This window comes from Sorghum bicolor, chromosome 7 (assembly GCF_000003195.3).
Source record: "Sorghum bicolor cultivar BTx623 chromosome 7, Sorghum_bicolor_NCBIv3, whole genome shotgun sequence".
Classification (NCBI taxonomy): domain Eukaryota; kingdom Viridiplantae; phylum Streptophyta; class Magnoliopsida; order Poales; family Poaceae; genus Sorghum; species Sorghum bicolor.
The window spans coordinates 54,717,024-54,740,573 of NC_012876.2; the positions used below are offsets into that span (position 1 = coordinate 54,717,024).

Below are 23,550 nucleotides of genomic sequence, written 5' to 3' on the forward strand. Positions count from 1 at the left end.
TTATGTGATTTACTTCACCATCAGATAATCACTAATGTGAATAACAGGCCCGAAAGTTGTGAAATGATCAATTTAGAGCCAGGTAGAGAAAGATGTTAGTGCAGCAATAAAAAGAAGTTGCAAGAAATGTTATCAGGTCCATAGGATGATAGGAGGACAACTAATTAGTTGTAAGGTTCATCAATATGCACAACAACAGAGTATGCTATTCCTGGATGAAAAGCTGCATATTTGTATTTAGAAAACAATTTCTTCCATGACACACTTGAAACGGATGGCTCCTGTATGGAGTACCAAAAAACTTCTCTATGTATCCTATGCTATCAACAACTTTTGCTACCTTTTAACACACTCAATCTCGATAGTCAGATCTTGAACCCCAGCTTCTTGAAATATCTGTGAAGCTTTACTTCTTATGGAAGACTTGTCAGCTTCTGCTGATACATGTAGATGAAAAGTGCCTACAATGTCAGTATTAGTTAAGTTCCATACATGAACATTGTTGACTCCAAGGACACCATCAATTTTCATAACATCATCCAATGCTACAGCCAAATCCTTTTCATGACTCCTCGGGACTCTCTGCAGCAGAATTTCAGCAGAATTCCTTAACAGCGGAAGAACAGAAGATACAATCATTACTGAAATGAATACTGAGCATATGGGATCGGCTATAAGCCATCCCTTGTACTTGATCAGTAAGGTTGATATCACAACACCAACGCTTCCCATTGTGTCAGCTAGGACATGCAAGAAGATTCCTTCCATGTTGTGATCAATGTGATGCCGGTGTCCTGATTTATTTCTGTTTCCAGAATCTGATGGTCTCAATCCTGCTTTTGAAGAGTGACCTTCTGTGTCATGAGAAGATATATTGCTAAGTGGAATGTCAAGAAGCTGTTGCTCAATACTATTACTGTTGCAATTCTGATGAGCGTGATCTCTGCTCTCATGGCAATGTTCCGAATGTTCATGGTGATGATGCTCGTGGCCATGGCTATGGCTATGCTTCTCCTTGCAGGTGTTATCCATGATATTGTTATGAATGCCCTCACTGTTACTATTGCCATGGTGATCATGGCGATGGCTGTCATCTCCATGATGATCACAACATCCCTTCACATTATTAACACCGTGATGATCATGATCATGATCATGATGTTTATGATCTTCATGGTCATGGTGTTGGTGATGTTCATGGCCATGATGTGAATGAGAATGTGAATGGGAGTGAGAACAGGTACCACCATGAGCATGGTGGTGCTCCTCATGAAAGAACACCAATCCAATTATGTTTACAACAAGTCCACCTATTGAAACTGCCAAAAGACTACTAGTTGATATTTCCCGAGGCTCAAGAATCCTCTCAAACGACTCCAACACAATCAGCGAACCAACAAGAACCAAGAACACTGCATTCACATACCCTGACAGAATCTCAAACCTGCCCCTTCCAAAGTTGTACATCCCATTTGCAGGCAATCTTGCGATGTAGGATGCATAGAGACCAATTGCCAGCGCAGCACAATCAAACAACATATGACAAGCATCAGAGATCAGCCCAAGACTATCACTCATGAACCCACTGCCAAATTCCACAAACATGTAGGCTGTATTGATCAGTAGAAACGCAGCAATCTTCCTCGATTTCCGCTCACTCAAGATATGCCTAACTGGCCCCATGACTGCCTCAAAAACTGACTCCGAGACATCTTCGGTTCCAAGCTGCACATATCCTGCAGGGGCCAGCTCCCTGCTGGCGATCCACAAGAGGAACCCACAGATCAAGAAGCCGGGTAAAGAAAGCTTTGGGTAGTACAGCAGTTCCAGAACAAGAGTGCACAAGAATGTCATTGCAAAATCCACACTCGGCCTACCGCCGCCACTGCCATGCTCCTGCCGTCGCCCCAAAGCCATGCCAAAGAAGGCAGAGTTAAGAAGCAGCCACCAGAGCGGGCCGATAGACACTGCTCCGTCAGGAGCATCGCCCGCATCGCTGCCTCCGAAAAGGGAGAGACCCACAAGCGCCGGCACGGAGATGAAGGCAGCGGCGAGAGCAAATGCCGCCGCGCGGGCGCGCCGAGTGCGTGTAGCATGCCGCGCCGCGGCCGATTGTTCGGCCGAGGAAAGGAAGCCAGAGGCGAAGGGGATCGCGAGGATCAAAGAAGGGGAAGGGGAGATGCAGACAAGGGATAAGGCGGCGACGGCGACGGAGAGGACTCGGCGGCGGGAGGGCCGGCGCAGGGCGCGGGCGAGCAGGGAGCCGGCGGAGTCCGCGAGGACGAGGAGGCCCGGGGAGGGGAGGAAGCGGAGGGCCACGAGCCGGAGGAGGATAGAGAGCGCGAGGAGGAGGGCCGGGCGGAGAAGAGCGGGGATCCCCGGGAACGGGTGGTGAGGCTGGTGGTGATTCTTCCGGGACGCGGCGGCGAAGTGGAGGAGGAGGAGCGCAGCGGCCGAGAGCAGCGCGAGGGGCGGGGAGAGCGCGAGCGCGTGGGCCAGGGAAGGGAGCGCGCGCACGGCGGGCGCGAGGAGGAAGAGCGCGTGCAGCACGAGCAGGCGGAGGAGCGCGGCGGCGTAGGGGGAGGAGGACGGCGAGGCGGAGGAGGAGTAGGGGAGGCCGCGGGCTTTCGACGGGGTGGGGAGCGGCGTGGAGGGGAAGCGGAAGGAGGGATGCGCGGAGAGCCGCGGCGGCACGGCCAGCCGGAGTTGCGGCGCGTGGCGGCCGGACATGGGAGGCGGCGGGCGGATCGGGAACGGACGGCGTCGGGGGGGTGCCGGTGGACCGGGGGAGCAGAGGCGTGGACTGTGGACTGCTCGTCACTGGCTGCCTCGCGGTACGGTCATTGGTTTGGTTGGTTAGACTAGACGATGGGCTGGGCTCGGAAATCGAGTTGTACCAATGATAGGCCCAAGATTTTCTCCACATTCTAGTGGGCCATGCTGAATATTTTACTCAAACCATCCAGCAATAAAAAAAATATATAATTCTAAAAAAGCAATAAAAAATAACTACTGTTGCTAAAAAAAAATATCAAACTACCAGTATTAATTGCTGGTCTTTTCAAAAGAGTGGATATCAGATGAAGAACACTTTCCATTCATGTAGTATAATAATAAAAAATAAATGAAGAACACTTTTGTACCATCAGTCAAAATATTAGGTAAACGGTGCCTGTCTGTCCCGTGCCACACATTTCGACGACAGAAAACCCGGGCGAAATTTTATTTGTGCAGAAGGCAAAGTCCAGCGCGCACATTGGGCGCATGGAAGCCGTTTTTATTAAAATACGGTTGCGTTATTCATACACGTTTATTTACATCCGGAATACACCGTATTTTGTATCTTCCGGAACCGGCTTGGCGGAAGCAGAGAGGCAGAGGCTGAGAACCCGCCTGGTGTCAGCAGGGTCGATGACCCCGTCGTCCCATAGTCTAGCAGTGGAATAGTACGGGCTTCCTTCTCTGTCGTAAGCCTCCACCACTTTTGCCTTGAAGGCTTCTTCCTCGTCCTTGCTCCACTGTATATATATCAACAAAAAATTGAACTCGTCATGTAAAAGGAGTCATTTTGACCTTCAAGCTTTCAACGAGTGAAAGCTGTCTAGTGTTTTCTGAAACAAGGAAGTAATGATATGTATACCTCCACTCCTTGTCTCTTTTTGTTGTTCTTTTCAATTTGAGCGAGGACACCAGCTGCCTGAAAAAGGTTCAAGGGAAGGTACAGTAAGAAGTGTTGATTGATAGTACTGCTTTGCGGTGTTTATTAGCATTCCACAACAGTGAAAAATATATTGCGGGATTCACAGCTTAATTTTGCATGAGGTTACATGAAAGCAATTAGAATGGAATACAGGAAAATGTTCAGCATGATTGTGACAACTTCATATGGACGAAGATGTTAAAGGTCAGAAGAACATGACTCTGGCAAGAAACAGAAACTCCAGAAAAATCCACAACTTTCAGCATCTCGGCACAATATAAAGAGTTTACTGCATCACACTTCTTTTGCATCACGGAAGCATGGTTTTCAATATTTTATTTTTATTTGCAGGCAACAAAAGTTAGCTGGACAGTGTATCTAGTTCTAAATATTAGGATTCGAGCAGTGCTAGTGTTGAGACTCCAAACGAATCTGACTGAGTTTAATGCACCTTAACGCATTTTTCTTAATGCCTATGAACTGATAACACATCTTCAAAAGGCTATGATAACGCTAAAAATTAGCAAATGCCACAATCTTCCTTGCATCAAAATATTGGCAATGAAGACCCGATTACATTATGGACATTCTCTGCCAGGCAATGGTAACATGGTCACTTTTAGATTTGTAAAGGCAGTCTAGTTGCTGCAATAACAATAATAACAAGTGTGACTGTGTGAGGGCCCTTACCTGGATGCCACCCATAACAGATATCCTAGCAGTTGGCCAAAGAAATAAAAAGTTTGGGCTATATGCACGCCCGCACATTCCATAGTTCCCAGCACCAAAACTTCCACCAACAATTATTGTAATTTTAGGAACCTGTGTACACATGCATTATATATTATTGCCAAGTTTCATTGGTGCAAGGTTTGTTGTATAAGTCATCAAAGGGTCTAGAAAGGGTGACCTTAGCACAGGAAACTGCCATGACCATCTTTGCTCCAGCTTTGGCAATTCCACTAGCTTCAGACTTCGACCCGACCTACAGCAGTCAGCAGGAAAACCAACAGTGAACATGATACTGTCCTTCAAAAAGATTAAATGTCTCATAGTCATACTTGATAATACTAATTTGCATGTCAAGTTTTAGAATCCAACCATACTGTACAAAATCTTGCACTCTATCAACGTAAACTATGGAATTCTATATTCTGCACTCGTTAAAGGTACCTTTCCATGAACATAGTCCCTTTGCATAATCAATAAGTCTATGTAGGTAATAATTTTGATTTGCCCTAAAAACTGCCAATACAATAATAAGTCTGTGTACTATGTGTATAGTGGGATATGAAATGAAAGAGCTCAAAGAAGTAATTTGAAGAGTAAATGGAATACCATACCATGAACCCAGTAATGTTTTGAAGGAAAATCAAAGGAATATGCCGCTGAGCACACAATTCAATGAAGTGGGAGCCCTTTAGCGCTGACTCAGTAAACAAAATGCCATTGTTTCCAATAATTCCAACTGGTTGCCCGCATATCCTTGCAAAACCAGTCACTAGTGTCTGCATAAATTTAAAGAAAAACAAATTGAGTTGCACAATGCATAAGATGCAGAATGCAAATGACAGCTAAATTCAACCAAAACGAAATCCTTACTGTTCCATACAATTTTTTGAACTCATCAAATTCACTTCCATCAACAATACGGGCTATTACTGAACGAATGTCAAAGGACTGTTTCAGATCAGCTGGTGCAATTGAGCGAAGTTCCTCTACATCGTACAATGGCTCTTGGTAACCACAAGCAGAACTTTGAATATTTGTTCCTTTAGCAGCTAAGTGCAGGTTCTTCACAATGTTTCGCCCCAACTCAAGCCCATGAAGTTCATCTACATCAATTAACATTGTGGGAGTTGTCTAATATATAAAACCAGCATCAATTGAAATGTAACTAAAACAGAATAATAAATAAGATGAACACCTATGGTAAAACAAATATAAGACTTTAAAGTATGTCAAATTTCCAAGAGGGAATTAATTCCATTCATATGATGCAGTAAGTGCTGTTAAACTTTACCTTGTGCAAAATGATCTGAGACTCCTGATACCTTGCAATGTACTGATGCTCCACCAAGGTCCTCAGCAGATATCTCCTCTCCTGTAGCAGCCTACAAAATTTGGTCTTTTAGACTTTAAGGCATGATTCAGGCACTGCCCAATATCTCATCTCATAATGTACAAAATAAACAAAATGGTTGCCAGAGAATACTGACCTTTACAAGTGGCGGACCCGCTAGAAATATAGTTCCATTTCCCTTAACTATAACACTCTCATCCGCCATTGCAGGAATATAAGCCCCACCAGCAGTGCAAGATCCTAAGACTAATGCAATCTGAGGGATACCGTCTGAAGACATCTTAGCTTGATTGTAGAATATTCGGCCAAAATTTTCACGGTCAGGGAAAACATCAGCCTGCCTGGGGAGATTAGCACCTCCGCTGTCAACGAGATAGATGCAAGGCAGTTTGCACTCGGAAGCTATTTCCTGTGCCCGCAGATGCTTTTTGACAGTAAGAGGATAGTATGTGCCACCCTTAGTGGTCGGGTCATTGGCCACAAACATACATAATCGTCCATGAACAGGTCCTATGCCAGTTATTATACCTGCGGATGGTAATGCTTCACCATAAACATCTGAGCCTGCAAGCTGTATAGTAAGAACTTAACATCAACAGTTGCAGTGTAGAACAAGAAGTAGAGCAATGAAAACAATAGTTTATATTCTAGGCCATCCTCCTAGATACTGACACTGCAAAAAATGCAGAGGCACTTGGGTCCAGGGCACTGGTAGAACTTGGGAAGACACCGCGTGTCTAAGTAGCTCATGTCCAACCACAACATGCAGGCCTAGTATATGAAGCTGATACAAAATTCAGGAGGACAGGGTTGTGGTGCCACAATACTACCGTTTAGACTTTGGAGTCACAAAATGGGCGATATATCATGGCTCATGGAGGAGCATTGCTATGCTACCTCGATTGCAATCGTTTGCTGAAAAAGGGGGTGAATACTGAACAGCAGCCCATAACTACAAATAATCTGCGGAAATTTAAGCCTCTTGCACACCCTAATCCCAAATCCATAGCATTACGGGCTGGGCCAATCATACAGAAATTGCGTTCGCTTCACAATAATGCGGCCTGATCAACGCAGGGAAAACGAGAGGCCGAGCGAACCTGCGAGAGCTCGAGGAAGGACGCGCCGGGGTCGAGCAGCCGGTCGATGCGGTCCCGCGGGAGCAGCTTCCCCCGCGCCGCGTTCCGCCTCACCGCCTCGACGCCTCCACCGCGCAGCACCTGCAGCACAAGCACAAGGCCACAAGGGGGGGAACACCACACCACACTCTCCGTCTTCAATCAGGAGACACAAAGCGAGCTCGAGGAAGAGAGAGCGCGATCGAGGAAACGACGCCGGGGGGGTGGGGGGGGGGGGGGTGGGCAGCAGCAGCACCTGGGAGACGCGGGCGCGCAGGTCGGAGAGCAGCCCGCCGACGGCGGCGGCGTTGCGCTGGTAGGCGTCGGAGCCCCTGTCGAGCGTGTCCGGGAGCACGGAGGCGGAGGCGGGCGCGGGCGCCGCGGCCCCGTGGACCGCGGCCGCCGCTGTCGAGGAGGAGCGGTACGCGAACGCGACGGCCGGGGCGCCGCGCGCGGGTAGCAGCAGCTGCTGCCGCCGCGCCGCGGCGAGTCGGCTGAGCATAGTAGACTAGGCTCGTGGTCGTGGGTGGGGTTCCCCGGCTTCGTGGGAGTTTTGGTGGCGCTACTGCTGCAGTGCTGCTGCTGGGCTGGAGTGTGCAGCCTGCTGCGCCACGGCCGCGCTGCTGGTGCACGCAAGTCGGGGCGGATAGTGGTCTGACTAGACGCCGCGCTGGGGCACACCACCAGACATGGATGGATAAGCTTTATTATTGCAGCGGCAGTCTGGCAGAGCATGGGAGCGGAGGCAGAGCACGATGGGAAGGCCTTGTTTAGTTCACTCTCAAAACCAAAAAGTTTTCAAGATTCCCCGTCACCTCGAATCTTATGACACATATATAAAACACTAAATATAGACAAAAATAAAAACTAAATATGATTGGATAATAAATATGAATCACGAGACGAATCTTTTGATCCTAGTTAGTCCATGATTGGATAATATTTGTCACAAACAAACAAAAGTGCTACGGTACCGAAAATTTTTCACTTTTCGTAACTAAACAAGGCCGAAGTTGGGAAAGACTGTGCCCCTATCGCGGCGTCGCCGCCGGGAGGCATGGACCACGATGATCTAGGGAGTTAGGGCCTGTTTGGTTCGTGGCCACATGTTGCCACGCCTAAACTTAAGTTGGCCACATGATTTTTGGTAAGTGTTTGGTTCAGAGCAAAAGTAAGGTCGCCACAGCCACGAAACCGCCCTCGCCACAGATTTCACGAAAGTAAAGTGTGGCGGGCTTTGGCGGCCGATTTTGCCGCCATAGACTCCGTGGCGCGCCTTTACCGCGTCGAAAAAGGCATCTCGCCCAGTATTTTACCGCACCCGCCCCGACTCCTCCTCATCCTCATCCTGTCCGCCTCCACCGGCCGTAGGGAAGGGGACGGAGCGCAGGCGCCACCGGAGGGCCGAGCGAGGGCCGCGCGAGCGCCGCTCGGGGCCGCGCGAGGGCGCCGCTCGGAGGCCGCGCGAGGGCGCCGCTCGGAGGCCGCTCGGGGCCGCGCGAGGGCGCCGCTCGGAGGCCGCGCGAGGGCGCCGCTCGGGGCCGCGCGAGGACGCCGCTCGGAGGCCGCTCGGGGCCGCGCGAGGGCGCCGCTCGGGGCCGCGCGAGGACGCCGCTCGGAGGCCGCGCGAGGACGCCGCCTGGAGGCCGCGCGAGGACGCCGCTGTGGGGTCGCGTGAGGGCGCCGCGTGCATCGCCGGACCACCACGCCATCACCGCAGGAGGGCCGCGCGCCTCTGTGTGCCAGGAGAGCACCACCGGTAGGGGTAGGCCATTGACGAGGTAACCAGACATCCCCTGAGTTTCAGCTTCCCATCTTCTCTGTGTGTATGCATGTGTCTAGACCTGGTGATACTTTAGCTATGGTTTTCTTCCATGTGTGCAGATCTGAAACAGCTCAGTGAACGAGGTGTAGATCCATCCATCTTGTGGTCTTGGTGATGCGCAACAACCAGTCCCTTCAGATCAAGAAGGTTCAAGTTCGGAAACCTCTTGTCAACAGAGAAGGTAATTTTATTTCCCCCTTTGCCATTCATTTTCTGATGGAGGAATAATTCAACATTGTGATGCTTCTTTCTAGTTTATTGCTGATTTCATATTTTTTAACATATGTTTTAGATGGGTCAAAGAAAATTATACGTGCAGTATTACTTGGACTACTGCCAATATATATGGAGGAGAAGATTAATTGCTGGTATTCTTGTGTGTCTAGCCATGCATCTGTATAGGATTAAATCAAGAAAAAGAAGAAGGGCCATAACTTATGGTCCCATGATAGATAGAGATGTTGATAGATTGGCACGTCTAAATCGTTTATATCATGGTACAGAGGCCCATTGCATAAGTGAGTTGCGTATGCGGAAAGCTGTCTTTCATAAACTATGTGTTGAACTTAGATCACGTGCCTTGCTAGAGGACACTTTTCATGTAACAATAGAGGAACAAGTTGCCATGTTTATCCATTGTGTTGGGCACCATTGGTCAAATAGATCAATTGGTTTTGAGTTCATGAGGTCAAGTGAAACGGTTAGTAGGTACTTTCATCATGTTTTAGATGCCCTTTGTACCCTTGGTCGTGACCTCATATGCATGACATCCATTGAGACACACTCAAAGATAACAAGTTCTTCGGGCAGATTTCACCCTTATTTTGAGGTACATCTCATTTGTAAATCAATGTTTCTAGTTTACTTTAGGTGTCATGGCCATCTAATTTATATTAAAAAAAATTATTTTCGTAGGGAAGACTAGAGGCAATTCCAATGACATCAGATCAGAGGGTTCTTGTTGGTGAGCACTTATCTTCCAAGGAGAATAAAGGTAAGCGTGGCTGGTTGTGTAATGCAAGTGATGCTACTCTACATGCTTGGGTGTTCAAGTTCTTATGTGACAAGGAAGGCATTAACCTTTGAAGGCTTGTGAGGTTGGCTGGTCATATTTTGTGCCATGTCGAAGAACTTAGCTGGGTGCTTATTTTGCTTGTGATCATGACTTATGGTGGCTGATCATATTGTGTGCCCAGAAACTTATTTATGTGCTTAGTTTGATTGTCGTGAAGACTGATGGCATGTTGGATGTGTGCTCACTTTGCCTGGGCTGTAATGAGCCATGCTTGGCTAGTTGCTGATTTTGTAATTAGTATTGTAATATAAATCTCCTAGGCTTAAACCTTCTACATATATGTATATATATGTTGTTCTCTGAAAAATGAGTGTGATCCTACTATGACAATGAGGTATTTTTCATTCATTTGTGGTTGCAAACCAAACACATGCCACAATATTTTGCCATGCTTTTGTGGTAACTATCCAAACAGCAGCCACATTTATTTTGCCAAACCTTAGTCACAAACCAAACACCTTGTTTTTGCCACAGTTTATGGCTTGCCACACTTGTGGCTACTACTTAAGGTTAGGCATGGCAATGTGTGGCCATGAACCAAACATGCCCTTAGTTTGCCCGGCAATCTCACCTTGCCTCGCTCGGCAAGGATAGGCTTGTCAACATCGAAGAGCAGTTCTGGCTCACTCATGTTGGTGATGAGGGCGCTTGGTTTCTTTACGGGCCTCTAAATCATTCGTAATGCATTCTTTGAAGAATATATTCAGATTTATCTATAACTTTTATAAAAGTAAAACTTCACTATCTAATTCTCTTGACATGCAAGACGTCCACCTCAGCAATGCACTATTAATCTTACTATCTATTTCTCTTAAAATGCAAAACGTCCACCTTAGCGGTCTATCAATTTTCTCTTGATATGTAAGGTATGCATCTTAACAACTACTATTATTTGCATTAAAGTTCATTAGCACAAGGATTATGATATTCACATCTACGAGACACATCATCCATTATAGATACAATCTCTACAATTATGCTAAAGAGTTATATATTTATATTCCTCATTCATACCCGCGGCAACGCACGGGAAATCCTCCTAGTTTATGTTATGCCTAATGTCCAAATTGACCTATGCCTAAGAATTAGGAAAAATGAATATATTTGTCAGAGCTTATGGTTTTTTTTGTTCACGTATGTGTTTGTACACATACTTTATACTTTATATTTTAACAAGAGTCTGACTGAATAATCTATTTTAGTATTTATATCATTCCACTACTATAGTATTTTTAATAGATGGAGGCGGACATTGCAACCGCCTCCGATCGAAGGCCTCGATTAATGGAGGCTTAACGGAGGCGTTGCCTCGCTCGCATCGATTAATTATTTAATGGAGGCGGTTGCATTAAGCTGCCCTCTTCTATTAATGAATTAAAAAAAATAAAAACTAGCGAGCCAGTCCCACTGTCAGGCCCAATCGAGTCTGCAACCCATCCGTGCGTGCGCCATCGCCGCTCGCTAGATCCGTTGCATCGATGCCTCCACCGCTAGCCACCGAGATCCACAGGGAGGAAGAGGAAAGAGGGTGCGACTCTTGTAGGGTCATCGGATCTGCCTCGGTCTGCCAGGATCTGTCGGGATTTGACTCGCTAAGGTGTGCTGCTGCTGCTGGGAGCGCCCCTCCACTTGCTCCACGCCACACGTGGCCCTCGATGCAGATATGTTGACGAGGGCGTATATCCACCGCTGGGGTCGTAGATCTGGCCCTTGCTCACGCGCCTGCAGATCCACCGCCATAGGCCGTAGGTGCCGAGCCAGGAGGCCACACCAAGAGGGAGGGCGCGAGGCCGCACCGTGAGGGAAGCGGTGATACCACTTGGAAGTCCTAAAATGGCTAGAGGGGGGTGAATAGCCTATTTAAAAATTCTACAAAAACACTAGAGCAATAGGTTAGTAAATAACAAACCGAAGCTTTTTCTCTAGCTCTAAAGGGGTGTTTGCAAGCCACCTATCCAACAATTCTAGTTGATATGATCACTAGACACACAAAGAGCTATGTCTCTACTTACACAAGAGAGCTACCTAAAGTTTCTATACAAGTAGGTAAGCTACTCTAGTTTGCAAGAAAGTAAGAGAGATGGTTTGATCTTTATACCACCGTGTAGAGGGGATGAACCAATCAATAATATAAAGTCCAATCACCGGGAGAAATCCAAAGTACAATCACAATGGAGACACACGATTTTCTCCCGAGGTTCACGTGCTTGCCGGCACGCTACGTCCCCATTGTGTCGACCAACACTTGGTGGTTCGGTGGCTAAGAGGTGTAGCACGAACCTCGTCCTCACTAGGACACCACAAGAACCTACCCACAAGTGAGGTAGCTCAATGACACGAGCAATCCACTAATATTGCCTTTGGCACTCCGCCGAGGTAGGCACAAACCCCTCACAATCGCCGGGAGATGGCCACGAACAATCACTAACTCGTGCCAAAGCTCCTCCGCTGCTCCAAGCCATCTAGGTGGCGGCAACCACCAAGAGTAACAAGGAAACCGCAGCTAGAATGATCCCCAAGTGCCACTAGATGCAATCACTCAAGCAAATGCACTTGGAATCACTCCCAATCTCACAAAGATGTTTAATCTATGAAGGAGATGAGTGGGAGGTGTTTGTTTAGGCTCACGTCTAGTAGTCAAGAATTCCAAGAGAGTTAGCCCCAAGCCGTCCAAACACGTATATATAGCCCCTCAAACAAATAGAGCCGTTGGCTCTTTCACTAGGCAAACTGCGGGGTCACCGGACGCTGAGCACCGGACCGTCCGGTGCTAACCGGACTTAAACTCAGAGAGCTCTGCAAAACGCGCAGGCCACCGGACGCACACCACCGGACGTGAAAGGTCCAAATGGTTAGAGGGAGGGTGAATAGCCTATTTAAAAATTCTACAAACTTCAACTAGACAAGTTGATTAGTAAAACAAAAGGCGAAGCTATTCTAGCACTAGCCCAACTAAGCTATGCAAGCCACCTACACAAGTCTAGCAAGAAGGCTAAACACAAAAACACAACAACTAGAGAAGGCTACACAACAACTCTATACTAGCAAGAACTAAGCTACACAAGTTAAACTAACTAGGTAGGCATGTATGTAAAGAGAGAAGAGTGATTGTTATACCTATGTTGTAGAGATGAGATATATCCAATCAATCACGTACACAATCACAAGAGAGACCTCGGCAAGAGATGACACAAGATTTTTTACCGAGGTTCACTTGCTTTCCGGCAAGCTACTCCTCGTTGTGGCGATACACCCACTTGATGGATCACGAGCTAATTGGCAATCCAAAGTCAAAACCTCAGTGGGTGCCGCACATCCACTCACAAGATGGGGATCCTCCAAGCCACGAGCAATCCACTAGAGTAGCCAATTGCGATCTCCCGCGGGGAAGGCTCAAGAACCCCTTACAAATCACTTGGTGAGGCTCGAAACAATCTCCAATCACGAGCTCAACACCACCGCTGCTCCAAGCCGTCTAGGGCGTCGGGAAACACCTAAGAGTAACAAGAAATCCGCAGCAAACTCAAGAATCAAGTGCCACTAAATGCAACTCTCAAAGCAATGCACTTGAATCTCACTCAATCTCACTAGGATGAGCAATCAAGCAAGGAGATGAGTGGAGGGAGTGTTCTAGCTCAATGTATGCCTCAAGTAATCAAATGTGCAAGAGAGAACCTCCCAAAGCCGGCCACCAACTATTTATAAGCTCCCTCAAAGAAACTAGCCGTTGGCTGTTTTCACTGGGCTGAAAACGGGGGCACCGGACGCTACCAAGTGAGCACCGGACGCTCGACCCCCTGCGTCCGGTGCACTAGAGTTGGCTACGTGTCCATCCTGAATCTCTCGTGTCAGATCCTAACGGTCACCTGCGGATCACCGGACGCTCTGCAGATCCACACCGGACTCATGCGTAGAGAGTTCCACAAACCTACGGGTCACCAGACGCTAAGCACCGGTAGCGTCCGGTGCTCACCGGACCCATACGCAGAGAGGGTCGCAAAACGCTCGCACACCGGACGCTAACCACCGGACGCTACCACAGTGCGTCCGGTGCTCAACCCTAGCGGGGTTAAACACTGACAACACACCGGACGCTCTGGCCGGCGTCCGGTGCCTCCACGCACTGCGTCCGGTGAGTGTTTCTCAGTGAGAAAACACTCCCGTGACTTCTCCAAATTTCCCATCGGCGCAATAGAAAATATACAATTAATTTTCTCAAAAGCGCCGAATTCCGCCTCGCAAGCTCGGCGGGAGGGAGAGAGGAACCCAAACCCCTCTCAACCCTAGGAACTCCACCTCCTTTGCAAATGTGCTAACACCAACAAGTGTCCACCACCAAAGTGCAAGTGTGTTAGCATTTCACAAACATTTTCGCCAAAGGAGTTAAGTTAGCACTTTATTAGATCCTAATGCATATGCTCAAGATGTAGACCTAGTAGCACTTGATTCGAGAGATGACCGTGATTTCCCCTCTTGATAGTCGGCTATCTATCCTAAACCCGGTCAATCACTTCTCTACTCATCTTAGACCGGCAAAAGTAAAACCCTATGTTTATACCTTTGCCTTGATAACTTTGCTCCTCGTCTATCACCATGATCTCCACTTCATGCTTCATCTCTTTGTAATCATGTGGCTACCTTTCCATGCCACCATGCACCTTCATCACATGTGTTGCTATGCCTAACTCAAATCTGAAAGGACCTTGATGTCACCGAGGAGGCCTAGAGGGGGGGTGAATAGGCCTGCAAAAATTTTGCTCAATCAAAAACTAAAACTTAGGGCGGCACTGCCTCCCTTTGAGGACGGCACTGCCTTCCTGCAACCGTGAGTCCAACGGAGCCCAAACTTTGTGAAGATGTACTTGAGATATCTAGTGACAAATCTGCAAAGTTTCAACTCAAAACTCTATCAGATTAGAGGGCGGCACTGCCGGCCTTAGAGGTACCACCAAGTTTCATCTCAAAACTCTATCAGATTCAACCAAGGAAATTTAGATCAGATAAATTTCCTAGCTTCCTGCAAGTATGTTAGTCACTAAATAACAGATATATGCAGCAACACAGGTACCACCAAGTAGATCGGCCACAATCCCTACAATCACCTCAACAACAATATTGCAAGAATAAATCAGCACACAATATTTATCCCGTGGTTCGGCGTCGCCACTAAGGCTGGCCTAAGTCCACGTTGTTGAGGTGCCCACACAAGGACCGGCTTGCCACCAATGGCTTGCCCTTCCCTCGTTCTCCAAACAAGAGTGTTACCTCTTGAAGGAGGGGTGATTTCACTAGCTGCAAGAGATGATTACAAACTATTCCCGCTGCTCACCACAAGCACGGGAGCTCGCCGGGCGACGCCTAGCCGTCTAGGAGGCTTCACCTCCAAGAGTAACAAATGCACAACGAAGATCGACGAAGCCCGGCAAGTGCTCAAGGTTAGGATTGCTCTAATCTACTCTCAAGCTCTTAATCACACAGCCCCAACACTAAATTATGCACTAAGCACAATACTCTCACAAAGAGAGGGTTAGGGAGAGGCTTTGCAAAGGTTGGGAAAGTCTGGAGCATCAGCAGCACGACCAGAAGCAGTGGGATGGGTATATATACTCATCCCACTCAAACTAGCTGTTAGGATTTGAAAACTAGCCGTTGTGACTGTACAGGGGCGGCACTGCCGCCCATAATGGGCGGCACTGCCGTCCTTGTAAAAACAGCACAGGTCACCTTACGGAAAAAGCCATAACTTTTTACTACGAACTCCGTTTGCAGTGATCTTGGACTTTTCGGAAAGCTTGTTTCATGGGCTATCCAACCCTGCAGAGAACAAGCTCCAAGATCAACTTGTGCAGGTGCAGTTCTAAGTGTTTTCTCTCATGTTAGCACTTGGGTTCGGTTAGTTGGAGCACTTGAGACTTGTCTATCATTCGTATTGCATCCCCCTTAATAGTACGGCATACCTATACTCAAGAACAAGAGAATATAACTAATTTGATCACTTGAGTCTTCAATGTCTTCATATGTCATTTCTTCTTAATATTACTCCATAAAGGGTTGCAATCAACTTGTCTCCTTTCTTTGAGCAAACACACCTTGAGCATGTGACTTGACCCATTTCAACACATATGAGTTCACCTCCATGGCTTCAAGTCACTTCTACTAAAGATTTGATCCTCAACACAATATGACTCCTCATAGCTTGATTAGTTCCTCGACTCAATGCAAGTACTCTCTTCTTCACCTTAGCCATGGTACCTCGGTCCTTAAGCCATCACTTATCCCTTCACCTCAGCTTAGTCCCTCGAAGCCCTTTCCTTGCTATCTTCACCTTATCAAGCCATACTCAAGTCATATCACATTAAGTATCCATTGAATAATCATTTCTTCAATATTGTGATCCTTGCTTGAATATCTTCTAGATATAAATATTGAGATCAATCAAGCTTCAGTTTGACTCACATAGAGACATATATGGATCAACATCAATATGGTCAAGCCAATTCACAGTTCCTTATATCCTCTCTATTTTGGCTTGACACTCAATACTCACTTCAATCTTTATCTTCATACTTCTAGATTGATCAAACCTAGTTCACTATCAAGCTCTTCTTGTTCGTGAAAATCAAGCCATTGTAGAGACCAATCCAAGAACATCAACTCATGTCTCTTTTGCCATTTGTCAAATATGCTTGCTTTCTCATGATGTTATGATAGCCCACAGCGTATAAGCCATTCCATAGATTTTATTTGCATTGTTGTCTTTTGCTTGACCTAGATTGTTTCCATAATCCTCTAATACAACAATACACAATTTGGCCTTCATTTCAACAATATGTGGCATATCATCAAGTTTGCCTGCTTGTTGAGCTTTGAACATACTTGTTAATACACAATCCACAAGTATATGCAATAGACTCAATATCCTGTTCAACACTTAGCAAACTTATTAGACAGTTAATCATATTGTCATTCAATTCACCAAAACCCACAAAGGGCTAGATGCACTTTCAAAATCACTTAAATAAAAGGCATTAGCAACTTGGTGTCATTAATTACCAAAACCAAACTTGGGCTTTCAGGACGCTCCCTTAGCGTCCGGTGCTTCCAGACAGCTTCACTCGTAGAAGTCAGATAGCACCGAACGCATGAACAGGAGCTCCCTTGCGTCCGGTGTTCACCGTCCGGTGCTTAACCCTAGCACCACAGCACACCGGACGCACAGCCTCTGCGTCCGGTGCCTCAACGGCCAGCGTCCGGTGAGTGTTTCTCAGTGAGGAACACTCCCGTGACTTGTCCAACTTTCCCACCGGCGCAATAGAAAATATGCACTTCATTTTCTCAAAAGCGCCGAATCCCGCCTCGCAAGCTCGGCGGGAGGGAGAGAGGAACCCACCCTCTCTCTACTCTTCAAACTCCACCTCCTTCTCAAAGTGTGCCAACACCACAACGTGTGTACCAACAAGTGCACGTGTGTTAGTATTTTCACAATCATTTTCTTCGAAGGAGTTAAGTTAGCTCACTAGGTTCTAAATGCATGCACATGAACAATGACACATACTGGCACTTGATAACCGCTTAGCCAAAGAATTCTCCTCTTTATAGTACGGCTATCTATCCTAAATGTGATCACACCCTCTATGGTGTCTTGATCACCAAAACCAAAACCCTAAGCAATACCTTTGCCTTGATCTCCATAGGGTTTTGTTTTTCTCTTTCTTCTTTTCCAAGTTGAGCACTTGATCATCTTGTGGTCATCACCATCATCACCATGATCATCACTTGCTCCATCACTTGGCATGTACCAACCTCATTAAGTCTACACATGCTTAGTATAGAGGTTAGTACTAGGGTTTCATCAATTATCCAAAACCAAACTAGGGCTTTCAATCTCTCCCTTTTTGGTAATTGATGACAACCCTTTTTACAAAGATTTTCAATAAAATTTTCTTGGATTCATGTTGCTTGTCCAAGTATTTTACCATGTGCAAAGGTTATGGACAATCATTTAATGAAGGGTCGCCTCCTCGATTAATAATCCATTAACCAAGGCAGTCTAGCAACATTGACCGCCTTCATTAATCATTTAAAGGAGGCAATTGCTCTACGATAACCGCCTCAGTTAATGGGTTATTAACCGTGACGGTCATGTTAAGACGACCGCCTCTGTTAACATTTAACCGAGGTGGTTGTTTAGGAGGCGGGGCTGCCTGAGAATAATGGAGGCGGTAAAAAAGGGTGCCCGTCTCCATTCAAAAAAGACGAACGCCACCTAAAAGAAATCATGTACTAATGTTTAGTTTTACATCCTGCAGCAACATACGAGGAATTCAACTAGTTTATAAAAAACATGATGAAGAGAAAATAATGTGACAAAAAAGAAACAAACATAATAAGAGGCAAAGAACAAAAAGGACACATGCCTCTAGGTGCCCTCCAAAGAACCTGTCCAACCGTCGACGTCGATATTGCCGTCCTTTTGGTGTCCGTGACTCCTTCTCCTCCCATCTTTTCTCCAGGATGTAGTTCTTTCGTTAAGAAGTAATTTTATGTCAAAGAGGACTAAGAGTTAGGTGGTTGTGATGCATTAGCACACTCCCACCCCTATCACCTGAGCAGTGGTCAAGTGCCCAATTTTGAGTTGAAAAGGATTGAAACCTCGATGGTTAGAATGTATGACCACACCTCCTACACAAATAACCTGAATTAAGCTTCTACCTGAACAACTTGAATTAGGCTTACTTCCTATATGAAACTAGGAGGATTTCTCGTGCGTTGCCGCAAGTATGAAGGAAGAATCTATATGTACGGTATTGTAATACAGAAATATGATATAATATATTTATAGATTTATTAATATAATTGTGGAAATTGTATCTATAGTGGATGATGTGTCTCGCTAACGTGGATATCATAAATCTTGTGCTAGTGAACTTTAATTATAAATGATAGTGGACTACTAAGATGGATACTTTGCATGTCAAGAGAAATTTGTTAGTGACAAATAATAGTGGACTGCTGAGGTGGACGTCTTGCATGTTAAGAGAAATAGCTAGTGAGGTTTTGCTTTAAATTGTTAGTGACAAATGATAGTGGACTGCTGAAGTAAACGCTTGCATATAGAGTATAGAAAACAATTCTATAACATGAGCATAAAGAAATCAACTTATAAACTTTTTATGAAATCCTCCATGGAGTACCTTGTTTGATAGTAGCTTGAAGAGTTTCTAACATGAGTTCTGTTTGTGCCTTTGACTCTATGTTATTAGGGCCATTTTTGATAGAGCTCCATATCAAAAAAAAATCATGGATTTCTAGATCGCAGAATTTGTAGCTTCAAGAAAATTTAGATCTAGAGCTGCACGTACACTAAAAACATGTAAACGGATCATTTTATTTATATCTTAGACTAAATATAAGTATATGAATCGCTACAGGAAACTCAAACTTTGCCGAGTGTCATATGTTTTGCCGAGTGCCAAAACTCGGGCACTCGGCAAAGAGTCTCTTTGCCGAGAGCCGCACTCGGCACAGCATGGCACTCGGTAAAGACGCTCTTTGCCGAGAGCCGCACTCGGCACAGCATGGCACTCGGTAAAGACGCTCTTTGCCGAGTGCTCGACACTCGGCACAGTCTGACACTCGGTAAAGAGCCTCTTTGCCGAGTGCCAGACAGTCAGCAAACCTTGGCACTCGGCAAAGGCTAACGATGGTACACACCGTCAATCTTTGACGAGTGTCATTAGAAGACATTCGGCAATGGGGCTCTTTGCCGAGTGTCAAATTTGGCACTCGGCAAAGATTTTTTTTATTTTTTATTTTTTTTGCCTCCAAACTTTTTGTACTTACTTTGTATTTTATTTTGAAGTATATGTTAAAATTTGGCACAAATCTTGATAAATTTTCTATATATATTTAATTTATTTCGCTTAAACGTATTTCTTCTGAAAATACAATATTGAACTAGAGGTGCATCCAATCATAGAATTAGTTGATTGGAAAAATGATATTCACAATATTTCTTATAGTTTGAGACCATTTCCAAGAGCACGCGTGAAATTTTGAACGTCTTATATATGAAATATGACGATAAAGTTATGGGAGAAATGCATTTTAATTATATAAATTAGAAATAAAGTCCGAAAATCTTAAAACCTGGCGACATGTTTTTACATCACATGTAGATGTTATGATAAAAATTGGGGAACGTTTCACAAAAGTTGTCATGTACGTTAGTTATAAACCTACACATCTCACAAGTGATCACATGTGAAATAAAGTGAGAGATGTAGGTTTATAACTATCATACTTAACAACTTTCACAAAATAATCTCAAAATTTTATCGTAGTGTCCTCATGTGATGTCAAGACGTGTCGCCAGGTTTTAAGTTTTTCAGAATTTATTTGTAATTTATATAATTAAAATGCATTTCTTCTGCAACTTTGTCGCCATGTTTTATGTATAAGATGCTCGTAAAAATAGCCTCAAACTATAACAAGTATCCTGAATATAATTTTTCCAATCATCGAATTCTATGATTCGATGCACCTGTAGTTCAATATTGTATTTTTGAAAAAAATACGTTTAAACGAAATAAATTAAATATATATAGGAAATCTATTGAGAATCGTGCAAAATTTTAACATACACTTTAAAATAAAGTGTAAAGTCAGTACAAAAAGTTTAGAGGTAAAAAATAAAAAAAATAAAAAAACCTTTCCCGAGTGCCACTGCGTACAGCACTCGGAAAAGATTAAATGTGTCTTTTGAAAAAAAAAATAAAAACTGAGATGGTTGTCTTTGCCGAGTGTCTTCCAACAAAACACTCGACAAAAAATATATATTTTTTTTAAAAAATAAAAATAAAATATATTCTTTCAAAATAATTTAAACTGCGGCTGTTATCTTTGCCGAGTGTCGTTACATTAGGCGCTCGGCAAAAAATATTTTTTAAAGAATTAAAAAAATAATTTTCAAAACAAAAAAATTAAAAAATGTGCCGAGCGTCTGATTCAGCTGCACTCAATAAAAAATGAATTTTCAAAAAAAAAAGTTCTATCGAGCGCCAGATCTGGTGCACAAAATCCCCAATCGGCCATGCCACTCGGGCTTGCCTGCCCACAAACGCCACCGCAGCGCCCGCCCCCGCTCGCGCCCGCCGCCGCAGCGCCCGCGTCCGGCCTCGCCCTCGCCGCCGCAGCGCCCGCCCGCGGCCCCCGCGCGGCCGCGCCCTGCATCCGTGCGCCCGACCTCGCCCCGGCTGCTGCTGCGCGCGCCCTCGGCTCGCCGCGGCCCCCGCAGTTCGCTGCGGCCGTCCGCGCCCGAGCTCGCCCCGGCCGCCGCAGCACCCGCGCGCGGCCCCCGCGCCCGCCTTCGGCCCCTGCGCCGGTAGCGCCCGCCCTCGGCGCGCCGCGACCCCCGCGGTTCGCTGCGGCCGTCCGCGCCTGAGCTCGCCCCGGCCGCCGCAGCCATGTGCATCAGGCATAAGTACTCTAACTGTTGTTACCTGATTAGTAGTTTAGTTTATGATATTAAACATTGTAGCCATATCTGTTTTCTGTTAGATATCCTGTGTGGTGATGAAAAGTGATGTCTTCAGTTCTGCTATTTGTCTCGGATCAAGTTTATTTGCTTTCTGTTACTGAAACAAGCTCTTACTATTTCCAGATTCGTGATCTCGACTTTGCCATACAGATTAGACAATAGTATGTCAAGCTGATTGTCTCGCCAGCTTTGGCAATGTAAATATGTCACACGAGCATAGGTTTGTATTTTACAGGAAGTTGCAATCATGTAGCAACTTTGTTGTTTGATTGTTTTCATATACTGTTGTCTGATTGAGTGATGTCCTACGGCCAGGTGTGTCTGCAAACAGAGGTGGGCACTAACCTTCAGATCCTCTGTATCATCTTTAGAAGGTAATTAGTTGATGCTGCAGTGATCTTTCCCCCATTTTTCAGTTTTCTTAAGCACGCTTCAGACACTCAATCTTTATGCACAAGGATCAATACATAATGGATTCCATGTTAGAAAGTTTCCCTGATGATTGCTTGTAGAGAATTTAAAGACATGTAGACTATTAAATTATTTTAAATATATTTTAGATGTGTAATAAATAATTCAGGATTGTTATTTGTGTGGTTAGAGATATAACATGTGTGCTGAGAAAAAGGTTGAATATATTTTTCCCTGTTGCCCGTAGACTGAGTTGATTATTTGAGTCGACAATCATGAATCAGTCACATGTTTCTATTTTTTTCCCTATTTTGTGCACTTCTGGAAATAATCTTGAGAATTACATGCACCAATGCTAGCTGAACATTTTGTCCATCGTAACTCACTCTGTGTAAATTGCATTCTTCTTAGGTAGATTGGTGAGGAGACGAGCAGACACTCAACTCAGGTGAACACACTCTGTAATTGAGCTGATAGCTCTCTGTATTGCATTCTTCTTAACATGATAGCTCTCTGTATTGCATTCTTCTTAGCAAGTAGTGATGTATATAGCAACCCCAACTGGATCTTTGATTTATTTTTTCAGTTAGATCATCCATCTTGAGCAGAGTTGAGTCATGTCAGTGAACTTATGTTTCTTTGTGTATTGAAAGACCAAGATGCAATGGAAAAGCTCAAAGGAACCACTAATTGTTGGATCAGCAAACCACTCTGCTTAATGCCTTGATTCTAATTACTTAGCTTATTCTCCGCTGGTTTCTTGGAAGCTGCTGCTTTTGGGTAGGAGATGCACCTGCCAGAATTAGTTTGAGTTCAGTTTAGTAGTGTTTTTGGATGCTAGCTAGGGATTTAAGCAACAGTAGTAATGCTTGTGCTATTACCTCTGTTAGGATCTGCAGATGTTATGGTGTTATCTATGTGCAGAAAGTGTTTATAGGATAGGATTGTTTGGTAGGCAAAGAATTTACAAATAAAGATTTTTCAAAAAAAATATTTTCTTTGCCGAGTGCCTTCTAGCAGGGCACTCGGCAAAGATTTTTCAAAAAAAAAAAAAATTCTTTGCTGAGTGGCTCCAGGCAGAGCACTTGGCAAAGAGTTTTTTTTTTAAAAAAATTAATTTCTTTGCCGAGTGCCTCCAGGCATGACACTCGGCAAAGAGCTTTTCTTTAAAAAAATTAATTTCTTTGCCGAGTGCCTCCAGGCAGGGCACTCGGCAAAGATTTTTTTTTAAAAAAAATAATTTCTTTACCGAGTGCTACAGGGTATGACACTTGGCAAAGAAATTCGGAAAAAAATATTTAATTATTTGCCGAGTGCCTTCCTTGGAGACACTCGGTAAAGCAACCGTTAGTTAGACACCCGCCGTCACGGTAACTTTTCTTTGCCGAGGGCTTTCAGAGACACTTGCCCGACAAAAGACACTCGGCAAAGAACCCTTTACCGACGAAAAATTTGCCGAGAAGTCTTTACCGAGTGCGGCACTCGGCAAAGGCTTTGCTGAGTGCAATAGTGCTTTTGCCGAGTGCCGTAGGCACTTGGAAAATCACCTATTTCCTGTAGTGAATACCTTTACTTTAGTCTACATATAAAAAAAATTGAACTTGGATCTTGGATCTAGATTTGTTCCAAACTGACACTGCTTTTATATATACAACGATTGTTTCTTTAAAATTTGCGGCTTTGCAATCTTCTATTTTGCACGTGTATATATTTCGGCGTCACACGAATCAACACCTAGGTCTGTGGCTCAGCGCTAACGGGCAGCACACCGAGCTGTTTGGGCCGCCAGGCCAAAATGG

At 45.1% G+C, this 23,550-nt stretch overlaps 3 protein-coding genes and 2 long non-coding RNA genes across 7 annotated transcripts; 3 read left to right on the plus strand and 2 right to left on the minus strand.

Annotated features, from left to right (window-relative positions):
- LOC8075373 lies at positions 147-2,946 on the minus strand. Its single transcript, XM_002445460.2, has one exon. It carries the CDS (start codon positions 2,728-2,730, stop codon positions 337-339), a length of 2,394 nt encoding a protein of 797 aa, XP_002445505.1. The 5' UTR covers positions 2,731-2,946; the 3' UTR covers positions 147-336.
- On the minus strand, positions 3,201-7,530 carry LOC8075626 (methylcrotonoyl-CoA carboxylase beta chain, mitochondrial). Of its 2 annotated transcripts, XM_021464779.1 has the most exons (11): positions 7,158-7,530; positions 6,884-7,003; positions 5,920-6,354; positions 5,724-5,814; positions 5,303-5,535; positions 5,044-5,208; positions 4,874-4,945; positions 4,611-4,685; positions 4,391-4,522; positions 3,641-3,697; positions 3,201-3,518 (listed from the first exon to the last, which is right to left on the minus strand). In XM_021464779.1, exons 1-11 carry the CDS (start codon positions 7,401-7,403, stop codon positions 3,315-3,317), a joined length of 1,830 nt encoding a protein of 609 aa, XP_021320454.1. In that variant the 5' UTR covers positions 7,404-7,530; the 3' UTR covers positions 3,201-3,314. The 2 variants fall into 2 exon arrangements, with proteins under 2 accessions (XP_021320454.1, XP_002445506.1); XM_002445461.2 differs by lacking the exon at positions 4,874-4,945 and having other exon boundaries at positions 7,158-7,403.
- On the plus strand, positions 8,488-10,149 carry LOC110437190. Of its 2 annotated transcripts, none has more exons than XR_002455388.1 (4): positions 8,488-8,682; positions 8,786-8,907; positions 9,019-9,555; positions 9,642-10,149. It is a non-coding gene; the product is annotated as an uncharacterized LOC110437190 (long non-coding RNA). The 2 variants fall into 2 exon arrangements; XR_002455389.1 differs by having other exon boundaries at positions 9,647-10,149.
- LOC110437287 (atherin-like) lies at positions 20,894-21,244 on the plus strand. The gene has a single exon (XM_021465680.1). The coding sequence runs from the start codon at positions 20,894-20,896 to the stop codon at positions 21,242-21,244; it is 351 nt and encodes a 116-aa protein (XP_021321355.1).
- On the plus strand, positions 21,290-22,690 carry LOC110436934. Its single transcript, XR_002454868.1, has 3 exons — positions 21,290-21,560; positions 21,656-21,714; positions 22,163-22,690. It is a non-coding gene; the product is annotated as an uncharacterized LOC110436934 (long non-coding RNA).